General features: G+C 35.8%; 1 protein-coding gene across 3 annotated transcripts in view; it reads left to right on the forward strand.

The window, feature by feature from the left end:
* Positions 1–13,733, forward strand: part of TRIM33 (tripartite motif containing 33) — a 136,736-nt gene extending 123,003 nt beyond the window's left edge. Inside the window, exons 17-20 of one of the 3 annotated variants that reach the window (XR_012130272.1) lie at positions 5,394–5,468; positions 6,183–6,252; positions 7,084–7,236; positions 8,747–9,045. Coding sequence is in view for 2 of the 3 variants with exons in the window: in XM_037019977.2 (XP_036875872.1) it covers positions 5,394–5,468; positions 7,084–7,236; positions 8,617–8,667; positions 8,747–8,959 (492 nt within the window). In the remaining variant the exon portion in view is untranslated. Of the gene's footprint in view, positions 1–5,393; positions 5,469–6,182; positions 6,253–7,083; positions 7,237–8,616; positions 8,668–8,746 lie in introns of all 3 variants that reach the window. The other 2 variants (XM_037019977.2, XM_037019978.2) reach the window with 2 other exon arrangements.
* Positions 13,734–14,929: the final 1,196 nt, after the last annotated feature.

Here is a 14,929-nt window from a genome sequence, read left to right on the forward strand (position 1 = left end):
CCACGGTAAATCCATCTGGCCCGGGGGTTTTGCTCTTGGGTAGTTTTTTGATTACTGCTTCAATTTCATTGCTGGTAATTGGTCTGTTTAGATTTTCTGTTTCTTTCTGGGTCAGTCTTGGAAGGTTGTATTTTTCTAGGAAGTTGTCCATTCTAGGTTTTCCAGCTTGTTGACATATGGATTCTCATAGTATTCTCTAATGATTATTTGTATTTCTGTGGGGTCCATTGTGGTTTTTCCTTTCTCATTTCTGATTCTGTTGATGCATGTAGATTCTCTTTTTCTCTTAATAAGTCTGGCTAGGGTCTTATGTATTTTGTTTATTTTCTCAAAGAACCAGCTCTTGGTTTCATTGATTTTTTCTATTGTTTTATTCTTCTTGATTTTATTTATTTCTTCTCTGATCTTTATTATGTCCCTCCTTCTGCTGACTTTGGGCCTCATTTGTTCTTCTTTTTCCAGTTTCAATAATTGTGACTTTAGACTGTTCATTTGGGATTGTTCTTCCTTCTTTAAATATGCCTAGATTGCTATATTCTTTCTCTTAGAACTGCCTTTGCTGTGTCCCATAGAAGTTAGGGTGTTGTGCTGTTGTTGTCATTTGTCTCCATATATTGCTTGATCTCTATTTTAATTTGGCCTTTGATCCATTGATCCACCATGTGTGGCTTCAGACAATTTATTTATAGTTTTATACCTTTGTGGTCTCAGAAGTTGGTTGGTAGAATTTCAATCTTTTTGAATTTACTGAGGCTGTTTTTGTGGCCTAGTATGTGGTCTATTCTGGAAAATGTTCCATGTGCACTTGAGAAGAATGTGTATCCTGCTACTTTTGGGTGTAGAGTTCTGTAGATGTCTGTTAGGTCCATCAGTTCTAATGCGCTTTTCAGTGCCTCTGTGTCCTTACTTATTTTCTGTCTGGTGGATCTGTCCTTTGGAGTGAGTGGTGTGTTGAAGTCTCCTAAAATGAATGCATTGCATTCTATTTCCTCCTTTAATTCTGTTAGTATTTGTTTCACATATGTTTGTGCTCCCGTATTGGGGGCATATATATTTATAATGGTTATATCATCTTGTTGGACTGACCCCTTTATCATAATGTAATGTCCTTCCTTATCTCTTGTTACTTTCTTTGTTTTGAAGTCTATTTTGTCTGATACTAGTACTGCAACACCTGCTTTTTTCTCCCTGTTGTTTGCATGAAATATCTTTTTCCATCCCTTGACTTTTAGTCTGTGCATGTCTTTGGGTTTGAGGTGAGTCTCTTGTAAGCAGCATATAGATGGGTCTTGCTTTTTCATCCATTCTGTTACTCTGTGTCTTTTGATTCCTGCATTCAATCCATTTACATTTAGGGTGATTATTGAAAGATATGTAGTTACTGCAATTGCAGACTTTAGATTCGTGGTTACCAAAGGTTCAAGGGTAGCTTCTTTACTATCTAACTGTCTAAGTTAACTCTGTTATTAAGCTATTATAAATACAGTCTGATGATTCTTTATTTCTCTCCCTTCTTATTCTCCCTCCTCCATTCTTTATGTTAGGTGTTTCATTCTGTACTCTTTTGTGTTTCCTTAGACTGCTTTTATGAGTAGTTGATTTTGTTTTTTGGCTTTAGTTAGTGTTTGGTTGGTCTGCTTTCTTTGCTGTGATTTTATTTTCTCTGGTGACATCTATTTAGCCTTAGGAGTGCTTCCATCTAGAGCAGTCCCTTTAAAATACCCTGTAGAGGTGGTTTTTGGTAGACAAATTCCCTCAACTTTTGCTTGTCTGGGAATTCTTTAATCCCTACTTCAAATTTAAATGATAATCGTGCTGTATACAGTATCCTTGGTTCAAGGCCCTTCTGGTTTTTTTTGCATAAATATATCATGCCATTCTCTTCTCGCCTGTGAGGTTTCTGTTGAGAAGTCTGCTGATAGCCTGATGGATTTTCCTTTGTAGCTGACCGTTTTTCTCTCTCTGGCTGCCTTTAATACTCTGTCCTTGTCCTTGGTGTTTGCCGTTTTAATTATTACGTGTCTTGGTGTTGTCCTCCTTGTATCCCTTGTGTTGGGAGTTCGGTGGGCTTTCGTGGTCTGAGAGACTATTTCCTCCACCAGTTTGGGGAAGTTTTCAGCAATTATTTCTTCAAATACACTTTCTATCCCTTTTTTCTCTTTTCTTATTCTGGCACCCCTATATTGCAAATATTGTTCTGTTTGGATTGGTCACACAGTTCTCTTAGTATTCTTTTATTCCTGGAGATCCTTTTATATCTCTCTGCCTCAGCTTCTCTGAGTTTCTGTTCTCTTATTTCTATTCCATTAACGGCCTCTTGCACCTAATCCAGTCTGCTCTTAAATCCTTCCCGAGATTGTTTTATTTCTCTGTTCTCCCTCCTGACGTGATCCTTTAGCTCTTGCATATTTCTCTGCAGGTACATCAGCATGTTTATGACCTTTATTTTGAATTCTTTTTCAGGAAGATTGATTAAGTCTATCTCCCCAGGCTCCCTCTCAGGGGCTGTCTGGGTGATTCTGGACTGGATCAGATTCTTCTGCCTTTTCATGGCTATAGAGGTAGTTGTGGGCAGTTGGCGTGTGTGTTAGCTGGGAGAACAAAGTCCCTTCCTGCTTGCTGGTTGCTTTGCCCTCCTGGCTGCCTCTACTGGTTACCCACCCAAGTGGAGCTGCTTCTGGGTTTATTTCCTGAGCCGCCGTGGTTGGGGCAGCTGTCGGAGTAGCCTGCAGCCCTGCAGAGAGTGTCAGGCACACCGGGTGTGCTCTTCTGTGAGAACGGTGTCCCTTGGCGCCCTGTCCTGGCTTCCTGTGTCTGTGCGCACCAGTGGGGCCTCCAAGTCTGGCCTGGGTGGCTGTGTGGGAGGCTCTGGGCGGTTCCTGTGGGCGCAGCTGCTGTCAGGCTGCTCCCCTGGTATGACAGGGCTGCACCAGAGGGGTAATAGATGGGAGGCTGTTTATTGCCGTGTATGGCTTCAGAGCTATGCTGCCACCCAGGAGGTTAGGGCTTCTGGTGTTCCCTTGGATTCCCAGCTGCTGGGCTGAGTGTGCCGGGTTGCTGCCCTCCAGCTGTGAGGGTCCTGTCCCTTTAAGACTTTCAAAAAATCACAGGGGTGCCAGCTGCGGGGATGCACTCACAGATTTTACTGTCCCGTTTCCCTAGTATCCAGCACACCATGCAATGTGGGTCTGTGCTCCCGGTGTGGATGACTAGGGCTGGTTATTTAGCAGTCCTGGGCTCCCTCTCCCTCCCCACTCTGGCTCCTCTCCTCCTGCTGGGGAGCTTGGTTGTGGGGGGAGGTGCTTGGGTCCCAGCAGGCCACAGCTTGTATCTTACCCCTTCGTGAGGCACTGGGTTCTCGCAGATGTAGATGTAGCCTGGCTGTTGTAGTGTATCTTCTTGTCTCTCTTTTAGGAATTGTTGTATTTGTTGTATTTTCAAAAATCTATGTAGTTTTTGGAGGAGATTTCCACTGCCCTACTCACACCACCATCTTGGCTCCTCAGCAAAGCCTACTAAGAGTTTATCATTTCATCACTTACATTCAGGTCTTTGATCCATTTCAGGTTTACTTTTGTGTATGGGGTTAGACAATAATCCAGTTTCATTCTCTTGCATGTAGTTGTCCAGTTTTGCAAACACCAGTTGTTGAAGAGGCTGTCATTTCCCCATTGTATGTCCATGGCTCCTTTATTGTATATTAATTCACTGTATATGGTTGGGTTTATATCTGGGCTCTCTAGTCTGTTCCATTGGTCTATTGGTCTGTTCTTCTGCTAGTACCAAATTGTCTTGATGTCTGTGGCTTTGTAGCACAGCTTGAAGTCAGACCCTTTACCTTTTGAGGCAGCCTTTATAGCTTTTCATTTGCTATACATGTTATAAGAATAAAATGCATATAGTTGTAATAATCTATTCACTGAACTCCCAGAATTGTACTCTTGCCCCTCTATAATCCATTTTCTGTACTGTACATAGTATTCTTTTAAAAATAGACTTTAAGATAAATCTGTTATACTTCCTTGCTTAAAATCCTCTAATAGCTTCACATCATATTAAAAATAAAATCCAAAATCCTCTTCTCAATTCACTCAGATTTCTGCTAATGTGTTATATAGTGTGATTTCCAAAGATAAATGTCTGTGGTCATTACAATTATGTTTGGCTGTAATCTGATGTATATGCTTGCAAAATCCTTCCTCCAATATTTATGAAGAGAGTGCATGTGTTTAGAGTATACAACTTACATTGAAAGAAGTGTAAGCAATGTTTATTATTGCATTGTTTACAATAGCCAAAGTATGGAAATAACCTAAGTGCCCATCAATAGATGAATGGATAAAGATGTGGTAATATACACAATGGAATATTATTCAGCTATAAATAGAAAAGAGAGCCTGCCACGCAACAAAATGGATGGATCTAGAGGGTATTATGCTCAGTGAAATAAGCCATGTGTAGAAAGACAAATACCATATGATTTCACTTATTTGTGGAGTATAAATAACAAAGCAAAACAGAATGAACAGAACAGCTGTAGACTCATAGACACTGAGAAGTGACTACTTGTTACCAAGGGGAAGAGGCTGGCATAGGTGGGAGGGGAGGGGTTAGGTGGATAAAACAGCACAATAATTCTCAATCACAATATAGGTTGGTCATGGGGACAGTAGTACAGCATGGAGAATATAGTCAATGATCTGTAACATCTTCCCATGTTGACAGATAGTAGCTCTTCTAGTGGATGTGAAGATTTAATAATATTGATAACTGTTGAACCACTGTGTTGTACATTTGAAACCAATGTAAGATTGTATATCAATCAGTGATACTTCAATTAAAAAATGTTTAAGCAAATGAAAACTGTAAGTGTAAAATGTATTTGTAATCACAGTCATAAAATGATTATGTAAAAAGGTTCTAGAATTGGGTTGAGAAGACACAATTTTTAGTTAGTTTTGAACCTGAGTCAATCATTTTAAGAAAGAGTATGAACACATGTCCTGACTGCCTTGGATTATAATGCATAGCGGCAGTGATAGTTTATAGGTTCCAGGTACTCTCTAAATTTTTGCACAAAATGCTGTATGTTGGTTTTACAACTCCTTTCCATTTGTATAAATAGGTAAGAGTTACCAGTACATAAATCACCTAAGAGCAAAGGCATTACTGTATGTTCAGTAAATTCATTTAAAATATAGTCTGAAAAACTAAATGGGAAACAAGGTGGTTTTCTTGGGGTATATATATATCTAGTCAGATAGTTTAGTATGAGGAGGCTTATGTTTATTTTGTCGTAATAATGCTTTGTAGTGATAAAGTTTTCATTTTCAAGAATATCTTATTAAGGGAGAAGAACATTTCATGGGTTTTCTTTTCTTTTCTTGGGCCAGAAATGTGAACGTCTTCTGCTTTACCTCTATTGCCATGAATTAAGTATTGAATTCCAGGAGCCAGTTCCTGCTTCGGTGAGTTGTTTACTTTAGTACCTACATGGTGAAGTTTAGTATAATACTTCAGATTATGGACTTTTTTCTCAGACTGCTTGTGTTAAAACCCAGGCTTTTTGAATAAGATTCAGGTTTTCTTTTCTAATACTGTTTCTCTCCTCAGGGGTTATTCTGTGGATTGCATATAATAACCTGTGTAAAATATTTTAATATAGTACCCATTAATGTTGTAAGTACTCTTAATTAATGAGAAATTGTATTAGGGCTAAATGGATGTGAGAGTCATTTGTTAAAATTGCAGTTTGTTTTTAAAGATTATGTTGTCACGAAAATTTAATGAATTGAGTTTACATGCCCTCTTTTATTTTTAAAATGGACATAAAGGATACAGATATAATTGAAAGAATCTTGAACTAGGAATCAGAAGACTTAGCTTAGTTCCGCTATTAACTAGTCTTATAACTTTTGGGGAAATTTACTGCCTGTACTTTTTAAACTGTACAGTGGGATTATTGGGCTGAATCATTTCTAAGATTCTAGTTTTGTGATTCTAAACTGTACCTTGGGGAGAAAACAATCTCTATGTAAGTATTGTTTTAAATAAAAATATAAAATTGAGTCTTTCACACTCACTCTTTACCTTAGGACAATAAGCCCTCTCACATGAACAATCAAGATTAGGAAAAGACTGGGAAAAGTTTTGCAAGTCACTGTTCTTTGTTTATCTTGAAGGCTTTTGAAGGAATAAAGGCTCTAAAATCCCACAGTAAAAAGAATACAAGCTGCTCAGTGCCCCCAAATGGTATGGGAATATGGTATACACATTTTATTTGCTTGCCATCAGTTGCTAAATTAAGATTATTATTGAATAATAGGCCTGTTATACAATATTAAATAGTAGACTTGTTTACTGTGTGGGCTCAGAAATGAATTTAAAGCACAAAAGGCTAGATACAAGGAAGATGTATACAAGTAGTAATTATCTGATACTAGAAAGTCTTCAAGTTCAGAGACTTTACTGTAGAAAATGACCTTCAAATATTTTCTTTTCTGAGGTCCTTAAATAGCTTCTCTATGTCCAGTTTTTTCCCATCAATACAAATTTTTGGGTAAGAGTTGAGGACAAAACTCCCAGTATGATCATTAAATGGTTAATAATTTTTCTCTTGTGTTACTACAATGTTTCTGCCTCTGTTGCTATGTCCAAAGTTCTTTGTGATATAAAGCTATTTCATCTAAAAGACATTACATTGTAATAACAACAATTTATTTTCTAATTTTTTTTTCTTTCCTTTAAAAAAACCTTAAAATTTTGATGAGCCAGATGTGTTCTTAATGGTAGTGGTTGGCTTACCTTTGCTGATTGCTTCCTTTTGAAATCTGCTAACTAAAGATTAAACTTTGGAGCCTTTACTAACCATGGAGACTGCCACATATTCTGAATGTGATTTGATTTTTATGATATGATTGGGACAGGAGATTTAAAATACATTGACTCTACCCCAAATTTGCAAGCAGCTGGCTCAATAATCAACCTTTTATTTTTCTAAAATTTATATGCTGTGCATTTTCAAATAATATAGTTTGGCATTTTTGGAGAATCCTTATCTGTCCTTATTTATTTACTTCTTAGATACCAAACTACTATAAAATTATAAAAAAACCAATGGATTTATCTACCGTGAAAAAGAAGCTTCAGAAAAAACATTCCCAACACTACCAAGTCCCAGAAGACTTTGTGGCGGATGTCCGTTTGATCTTCAAGAACTGTGAAAGGTTTAATGAAGTATGTTAGCTTCTAAACTATAGAGTTTTAGATTGTTAGTTTTCGTTTGTTTATTTGTTTTGTTTTGGATTTGTTTTTTCTGTCAAGGGATTTTTCTAATTTGATTTAAAAAAATTTTTTCTGTTTCAGTTCTATTAAAAATTAAAATTTGATTGTATCCACAGCTCCAAAGAAATTTTACTATATATAATTTAAAGTCTATAGTTAAGTATTTGTGGGAATGATTATAAAGAACCTACATTTGGGGTAGGCATTTGTATTTCAGGAAGGCATCTGTACTAATGACTGTTGATTTTTATTATTTGACCATGTAATTGTAGAACCTTGAAATCATAATTAATCTCTGGTGGCTCATCTTGAATAGTAGTCCAGAGTATATAAAGTTGAGTTTGCTGATCTCAGCAATGTGACTTTGATTAACTTTGTTATGTATTTTTTTGAGGGTAAGGATGAGCTACCCATACTTTGGAAAGAAATGAGATATATACTTCCTTCAAGGAAATTATTTTTGTTAACTTTGGGAAAAGTCAAGGCTGTTACTGTTAAGATTTTCACCACTATATATAGGAGAAGAATGGAATTGGATGAGAATCCACAAAAATCTTTAAAAGGAATTCCTTAGTCCTAAAATCTCTTCTCTATTGCTGATGAAATTTGGGTTCCATGTGATTATTGGTAGAATAAATCACAGTGAATCATTTAAAGTCTATTATAGCTGCCTTTGGAGAAGCATCTAGGTGACTTTATAAAATTTTGGGGGAATAAAACTTTATTAGGTGAGAAATGTAGTCACCTTCATAGCAATATGCCACAGAGAATATATATATAGTAAAGCCTCAGTCACTTTAGTTAAATTAATACAGGCCTAGGTGTTTTGTTTTATTTTCTAATACAGTTAGATTATTTTCAAATAAATATGCTCTCATGAACTATAGCTAACATTTTCCAGGAAGAAGAAGAACCATTTTATCACTTCAGTAATAAATAAGTACTTTTTGATTAGCAAATTGCCATAAAAAATTCTGATTAAGTGGTTTGCTGAAAGTTTGGCAGCTTTTTAAAAATAACATTTCTCCTATTCATTTCACAAATATTTTTCTCTTAGAGATTGATATATTCAGACCAAGTTTTTTTCGGATCAACCTCACTAACTCAGAATTTGAGACAAGGATTTGAGGTTTCATGGTAGCTTTAGTAACAAAGCTTTGTAAAGAAAGTGGTTCCATGGTCTATAGAAGTTTAGAAAACACTTAATCTGGTTATAGCAATTTGTTTCCCCTAGTATGGCTGACTTTTCATTGCCAATCCTATGCAGTCTCATAACTTTAGAAAGGATTATAATTTCCCTTTTTTTTTTTTTGACTCTGGTATCCTTTTTAGATGATGAAAGTTGTTCAAGTTTATGCAGACACACAAGAAATTAATTTGAAGGTAAGCTTTTCAGACCATGCAAACTTGGTGAAGGAATATGCATTACCAATAGGTGAATGTTCCTATCTTTTGCTTGCAGGCTGATTCAGAAGTAGCTCAGGCAGGGAAAGCAGTTGCATTGTACTTTGAAGATAAACTCACAGAGATCTACTCAGACAGGACCTTCGCACCTTTGCCAGAGTTTGAGCAGGAAGAGGATGATGGTGAGGTAACTGAGGACTCTGATGAAGACTTTATACAGCCCCGCAGAAAACGCCTAAAGTCAGATGAGAGACCAGTACATATAAAGTAAAATGACATGAACTTAAACCAATTGTTTAAAAAAAAAAAAAAAGAAAGAAACTTTATTTAAAATGTTGCTGGAATATCCTGCCTACAGTGGGCACCTCCTGGAAGAAGGTGATAGCTTTTACACAGTATTAGATTGAAATAATGGACAGAAAACACTTTCTTGTCAAGAAAGGGGGAGAGAACTCTATGTGCAACTTTAAAAGTAAAAACAAAAAGCAAAAGTGAAATGATTTGAAGATTTCTGTTACTGAAGAGGAATTCTTTAGAATGGGCAGATGCTGAACATGTGGTATTGATTGGTGCAGGACATTGGGTGTATAAGTAAAATACTTGAAGGACATGTCACTTAATGAATTGTCTCTTTGGCCTAGAGCACACAGTTATTGAAACAACTTTTATCCCTCCCCCTCCACATCCATATGTACTAGTTTGTTTTCTAGTTAAAATCAAAGTTGCTCAGATTCCTCTTTGATGTCAGTGCAGATGTGCATTGAATTGTGCCGTTACATTTTTTTCTCATTTTGATGCTGTTGGGCGTTAGTTTTTATATTGCTTTAAAGAACCAACAGTAGTTTTATTTTCTATTCATACTTAAAATCTAGGATACATGATCATTGATCATCATTTAATCACCTTTAGTGGTCTACTGAAATAAAGCTATGGTACCTTTTCAGTAGCAGATCATGATTGTTACAGTAGTCATTTCCAGAAAACAGCTTCCACAGAATTGCATTTCCTAGTCAGGTCATCTGATCTTACAGTTATTCCCATGAAAGGCAGAATGTTTGTTTCAGAATTAATCTAGTTTTCTGTACATTTAAATTTGATTAGGAAGGTGACAACTGGCTCTTACCCAGTCTTCCTCCATATCAGTTTTCTGATAGACTCACTATTGGCAAACAGTAATCTGTCCGCTACCAAATGTGTAAGATTTTCTGTATTCACTTTGTCTTATTTGTAAATAGTGAACTAAAACTTCTGGCAGATCAGCAACATTTGCTGAGCTTGTTTTTTAATCTAATGTGTATTCTTACTAATGTTCCTATCAAGAATGGATTTGTAATATATGCTGTCTATTTCTAATGTTCACATTCATATTTTGAGGTTCTACCTTATTTTAATAGAGAACAGACTTCTCAGAAAATCTTCAGAAGCAGCTTATTATTAAAATATCAAAATATTGAAATAAACCCGGTGGGGTTAGATTACTCATCTGTCCACCAAGTGGGACATTTGCATGGACTGGGGGCTTAAAGGACTTAGAAGAGACCTGTAAGTAAATCCTGAAAAATGAGCCAATCCCCACTTGAATGGTTACTGGAGTAAACCCACCCTTACTACCCTGATTGCAGCATCCGAGGCAGATAAACCACCTTGGTTCTGTTTCATTTTTCTTCTCCATTTGTGCTGCTCAGATCCAAGATGTATGTTCTAGACTGTGTACAGGCTTCTCTTTTGTTGGGTTAAAATTTTCAGTGCTGCTTTTTTGTATGGACATGTTAGAATATAAAGTGACCAAAATAGAAGACTTGCCATTAGTTATTTTTCAGATGTCAGCAGATTTGTGGCAAATCATTTGCCCTTTTGAAAATTCAGCTTCGGCAGATAATACATTAGACTACTCAGAAAAAATTATTTAACATAATTGTCTAAGAGGTAAATACTTTTTTAGTGCATATTGAATCAAATAAAGTGCTCTAAAGAATAACTATACAAATTCCTTTGGGTTGTTTTTCTTTTCTTAATAAGTGGTGGGGGTAAACATGAATATTATTCAGGCTTTCTGGTGGTATATTTAAAGTTTTTTATTATAGCTATTAACTTACTTTCATACTGTGACTTCCTTTTAGCTTCTCTTTCAGTTTTGTTTTAAAGTAAACTTGAAAATATATACTAAACTGATTTATCATTTTACTTAAATTTCAAATTCCTAAGAGGAGTTTTCTTATAATAGAGAAAATTCTTTAAAAATGTTTTTATCTTTGCATATTTTCCTCTTTTCCACACATTCATGATTTCAGTTTACCAGGAGACATCAAAGGACACATTTTTGGAAAGTGCTAAGTAGCAATGTAGCTTCACTTTGTCAAGCCATTGAGTTCTAGTATTTTATACCTGTTCTTTATATGAATCCTTTTCATGATTCTTAGACAACAGGCATGCGTAGGTTCTACCAATGGGGGGAAAAACAATTTTAAGTAAATATTTATTTCTTTATACTTGGGGCTTTAAGAGATAATGTGTTTCCTTCAAAACATTTCCATGTTAAATGGAGGTTTTTTAATTCTGTTTTTTTTTTCTTTTTTGGTTCTTAAAAAGCCACTTAATTGTTAATGTCTGATAGGCTCCATTTCTGTTAAGAGAACATAACTCAGACTGCTGAGGAATCACTATTACTAACTATCAAGCAGCCACCATTAAATGAAGGTGTTTACTTTAGATTTCATTAAAGCTTTTTTCTTGTGCACTGGTCATTTTGTTTCTAAGTTTATTTGTTCAGCACTGTCTAATATAGCTGTTAAAAAGTATAAAAACTTTGATATTAAGATATCTTACATGTTTTCCTATTAATTTATGTTTTGAAAAAAGACAAATATTGAATATCAGTCCATGAAGGCAGTTTGTTTTGATACATTCTTGCAGCTGCATTCTTTGTTAAGAGGCACTATTTTCAACTTAGAGATGTTAATGTTTCCTGAAGAGCTTGCTCAATTTTTGCCAAATTGAAGTTTCCGTCTCCCATCAGAACACTAAGAACAAAATGTTCCTCAGTCTCTTCTGCTGGCCTAAATTTGTATTTTTTAGCACTTGGCTCAGCTGATTCACTAAGTAAAGGGGTTGCTTTGCAGGGTGAAGCATGTGTGTGTTCCAAAGCATGGTTCGATTGTAGGTCATGCTCTATATAGAAACATCAAGTGTTGCTACAGAGAAAGGATAAGACATTAGATCTACTATTGAAATTACCCTTTTTCGAACCAACAAGGTACTTTTCTGACTTCTGTTTCATAGCTAAGGGAACTTTAAATAAATTTTAAGTCAATTAATTCTTACTTTTTGTTTTAACAGTTTCTGAGATTTTTAGTTAATCCAAAGAGGTAGTAGTGCTTCTAAATAGAAGCAAAAAGTTTATAATGTGCAAATTGTAGATCTATCAATTACCTCAGCAGGTATCCTGCCATGTAATTATTCATGATTAGTGTTAATTAGCCAATAGATTTAGGTCTTCTGACTATGCCCTTGGATTATGACCTGCCATATATTACTAAAGAGTCTCTTAGTATTCAGAATGGAAGTTGATGGTGTGACCGCCCCCTCTTACCCACTCCCACTGATATCTAGCACATAAAATAAAGTCTCTTGTCATTTCCTGTCAGTGCTGCTTATTTGCATACTCAGCATTGGATCAGTCAGGAGTTTTATCAAACACATCCACCCCAACTCTGCTAATTAAAGCAACCAAATTCTTTAATTCATACCATTTGTATTAATAATCTGCTGAAGGTGATCCAAGGTTTTCAAGGTGTATCACAGTTTGATCATGTTAGCAGACCTGGATGTTTTATTTCTCTCTCTCAGTTATCTCCTCTTTGATAAAGCAATAACACTGCTTTAAGTCTGTTGCCTAATAGCATGTCACAATCCTATACTGGATGGTGATTTTATAGGAAAGTTTGTATGCATATCACCCAGTCTATCTTTTACAAATTAAGAAATTTAAATGTATTCTGGAACTAATGACAATATATTGTGGCATTTTATTTTAAAAATTGGGGAAAGTTGCATATTTTTTTAAAAGTAGGTATTTGAGTAAAAAGTTGAAGGTACTTTTTTAAGAAGAAAATGTATATGCCACAGTTTACATAGACATTTCAGAATTCAACATGTACTCTTAGATATAATAATGGTTTCTTTTACTTGGTCAAAATGCATGTATAGCATTTCTTCCATCTTAGTTCCTTGTGTTTGCCTTCGGGGTCTTTTATATGTTTTTTATTGTGTCTGAGAAACAATTATCTTCAAAAAAATCAATTTGGATATATTTGTCATAAACTATAAAATGTACAAAATTAAGTTTAGCCCTTTTTAAATAAGTAATCTTAAAAATTAAAAATGACGTTCTTTTAAATTCACGAAATTTGTATGTGGGGAAGGCACTGAAATGATTTTGTGAGTGCCACTGCAATATTCCCTTTCAAGTGTGGCCTAAATTTCAATCTTAAGAATAAAATGCATGTCTGCTCCTGGTCTGAAAAATGTAGGCATTTACTATGTTTTAAATCACAGTGAAACATATATATAAGCCTATAAAAAAAAGATTTGTGCAATCTGAAAGCCTGTTGATTTTCTGTGTAGATATACCTACACATGAAATGGTTAAATTCACAGCCTTATTAGTTCTTTGCTTCCAGTATTTCAACTGGTTTCCTCCCCTCATTATTATTTCTACTACTACAACTATTATTTTTGCACATAAGTACCCTTCAATATAATTATTAAAGAAAAAGTGCTGTTTCTGTGGTATTGTATTCTCTAAATAATCATATTTAATTTTTTAAATAAGGTTGCAGTTTCTAATTGTTCCGTTCCTGTATTTTTGCTGGTGTGTAATAAAAACAAGATTCCCTTTTCATGGTTATTTAATACATTAGCTGCCTGTAAATATTTCTTGTTACAATGCTCTGGAATGTGTTATAGAAGTTGTATTAGATTAGGTTAAAGCCTTGTTTGAAAGTCACATTGTTTTATTTCTATTAAATTAGAAAATTGAAAATGTTTTCAAGTGAATTTTTTTTCTTCCTCTTTGAGTTGAGATTTGATCATTTAAACTCTTTTAAAAAAATGTATAGTATGTGCCAGGCACTGGAGATACAAAAGTGAATGATAAAATACAGTTCCTGCTGTCATATGTGTTTAAACTTGAGAATGATGAGTGCTATGATAGGGATAAACAAAAAGTATAGTAGGAAAGCACAGGAAAGGATATGACCCCAAGCCTGTTGGTCAGGGAAGCGATCTCTTTCAATCATAAACCATAGGACAGAGGGCCAGGCAAAGAGAGAGCGAAAAGAGAGTAAGACATATAGAAGTCCGAAAATGCAAGAGAACATGTGTATATTCCAGGACCTGAAAGGTTCAGGCCAGAATAGAGTGTACGTTGGAGGTGTACAACACTGAGCGGGAGAACTGAGCACACTCTTTCAAGCAGTGTTTTGAAAGTCATGTTAACTGTTGGGGGCTTGGACTTGAGGGCAACAAGGAGCCCCTGAAGAATTTTAAGCAGGATAGGGCTTGAAGAGCTTACCTAATCAGACTCCCCTTTCTGAAATAACTTTTTTTTAAATTAAGGTGTCATTGATATACAATCTTATGAAGGTTTCACATGAGCAACATTGTGGTTTCAACATTCACCCATATTATCAAGTCCTCACCCCCCTCCCATTGCAGTCACTGCCCATCAGTATAGTAAGATGCTATGGAGTCACTACTTGTCTTCTCCATGCTATGCTGCCTTCCCCATGACCTACCTGTATTGTGGGTGCTAATTACAATGCCCCTTAATCCCCTCTCCCTACCTCCCCACTAGCCCTCCACAACCGCTGCTCCCCACTCCCCCTTTGTTAACTGCTATTCCCTTTTTGGAGTCTGAGACTGCTCCTGTGTTGTTCCTTCAGTTTTGCTGTGTTATACTCCACAAATGAGTGAAATCATTTGGTACTTGTCTTTCTCCGCTTGGCCTGTTTCACTGAGCATATACCCTCTAGCTCGATCCATGTGAAATAACATTTAAACTGAAGAATATGCTATGGAAAAGATGGTGGCATTTGGTGGCTGTGAGTAATCTGGGTGACCCCTAAACTAGCTGTCTGACAGTGGAGATGTGAAAAGTAGCACAAATTTTAGATTTAGAAATAAAATAAGAGCAATAATTGAGACCATGTGGTTGCCTAAGGCATACTTTATATGGTACCTG

The sequence above is a fragment of the Manis javanica genome, chromosome 4, assembly GCF_040802235.1.
Source record: "Manis javanica isolate MJ-LG chromosome 4, MJ_LKY, whole genome shotgun sequence".
Classification (NCBI taxonomy): Eukaryota; Metazoa; Chordata; class Mammalia; order Pholidota; family Manidae; genus Manis; species Manis javanica.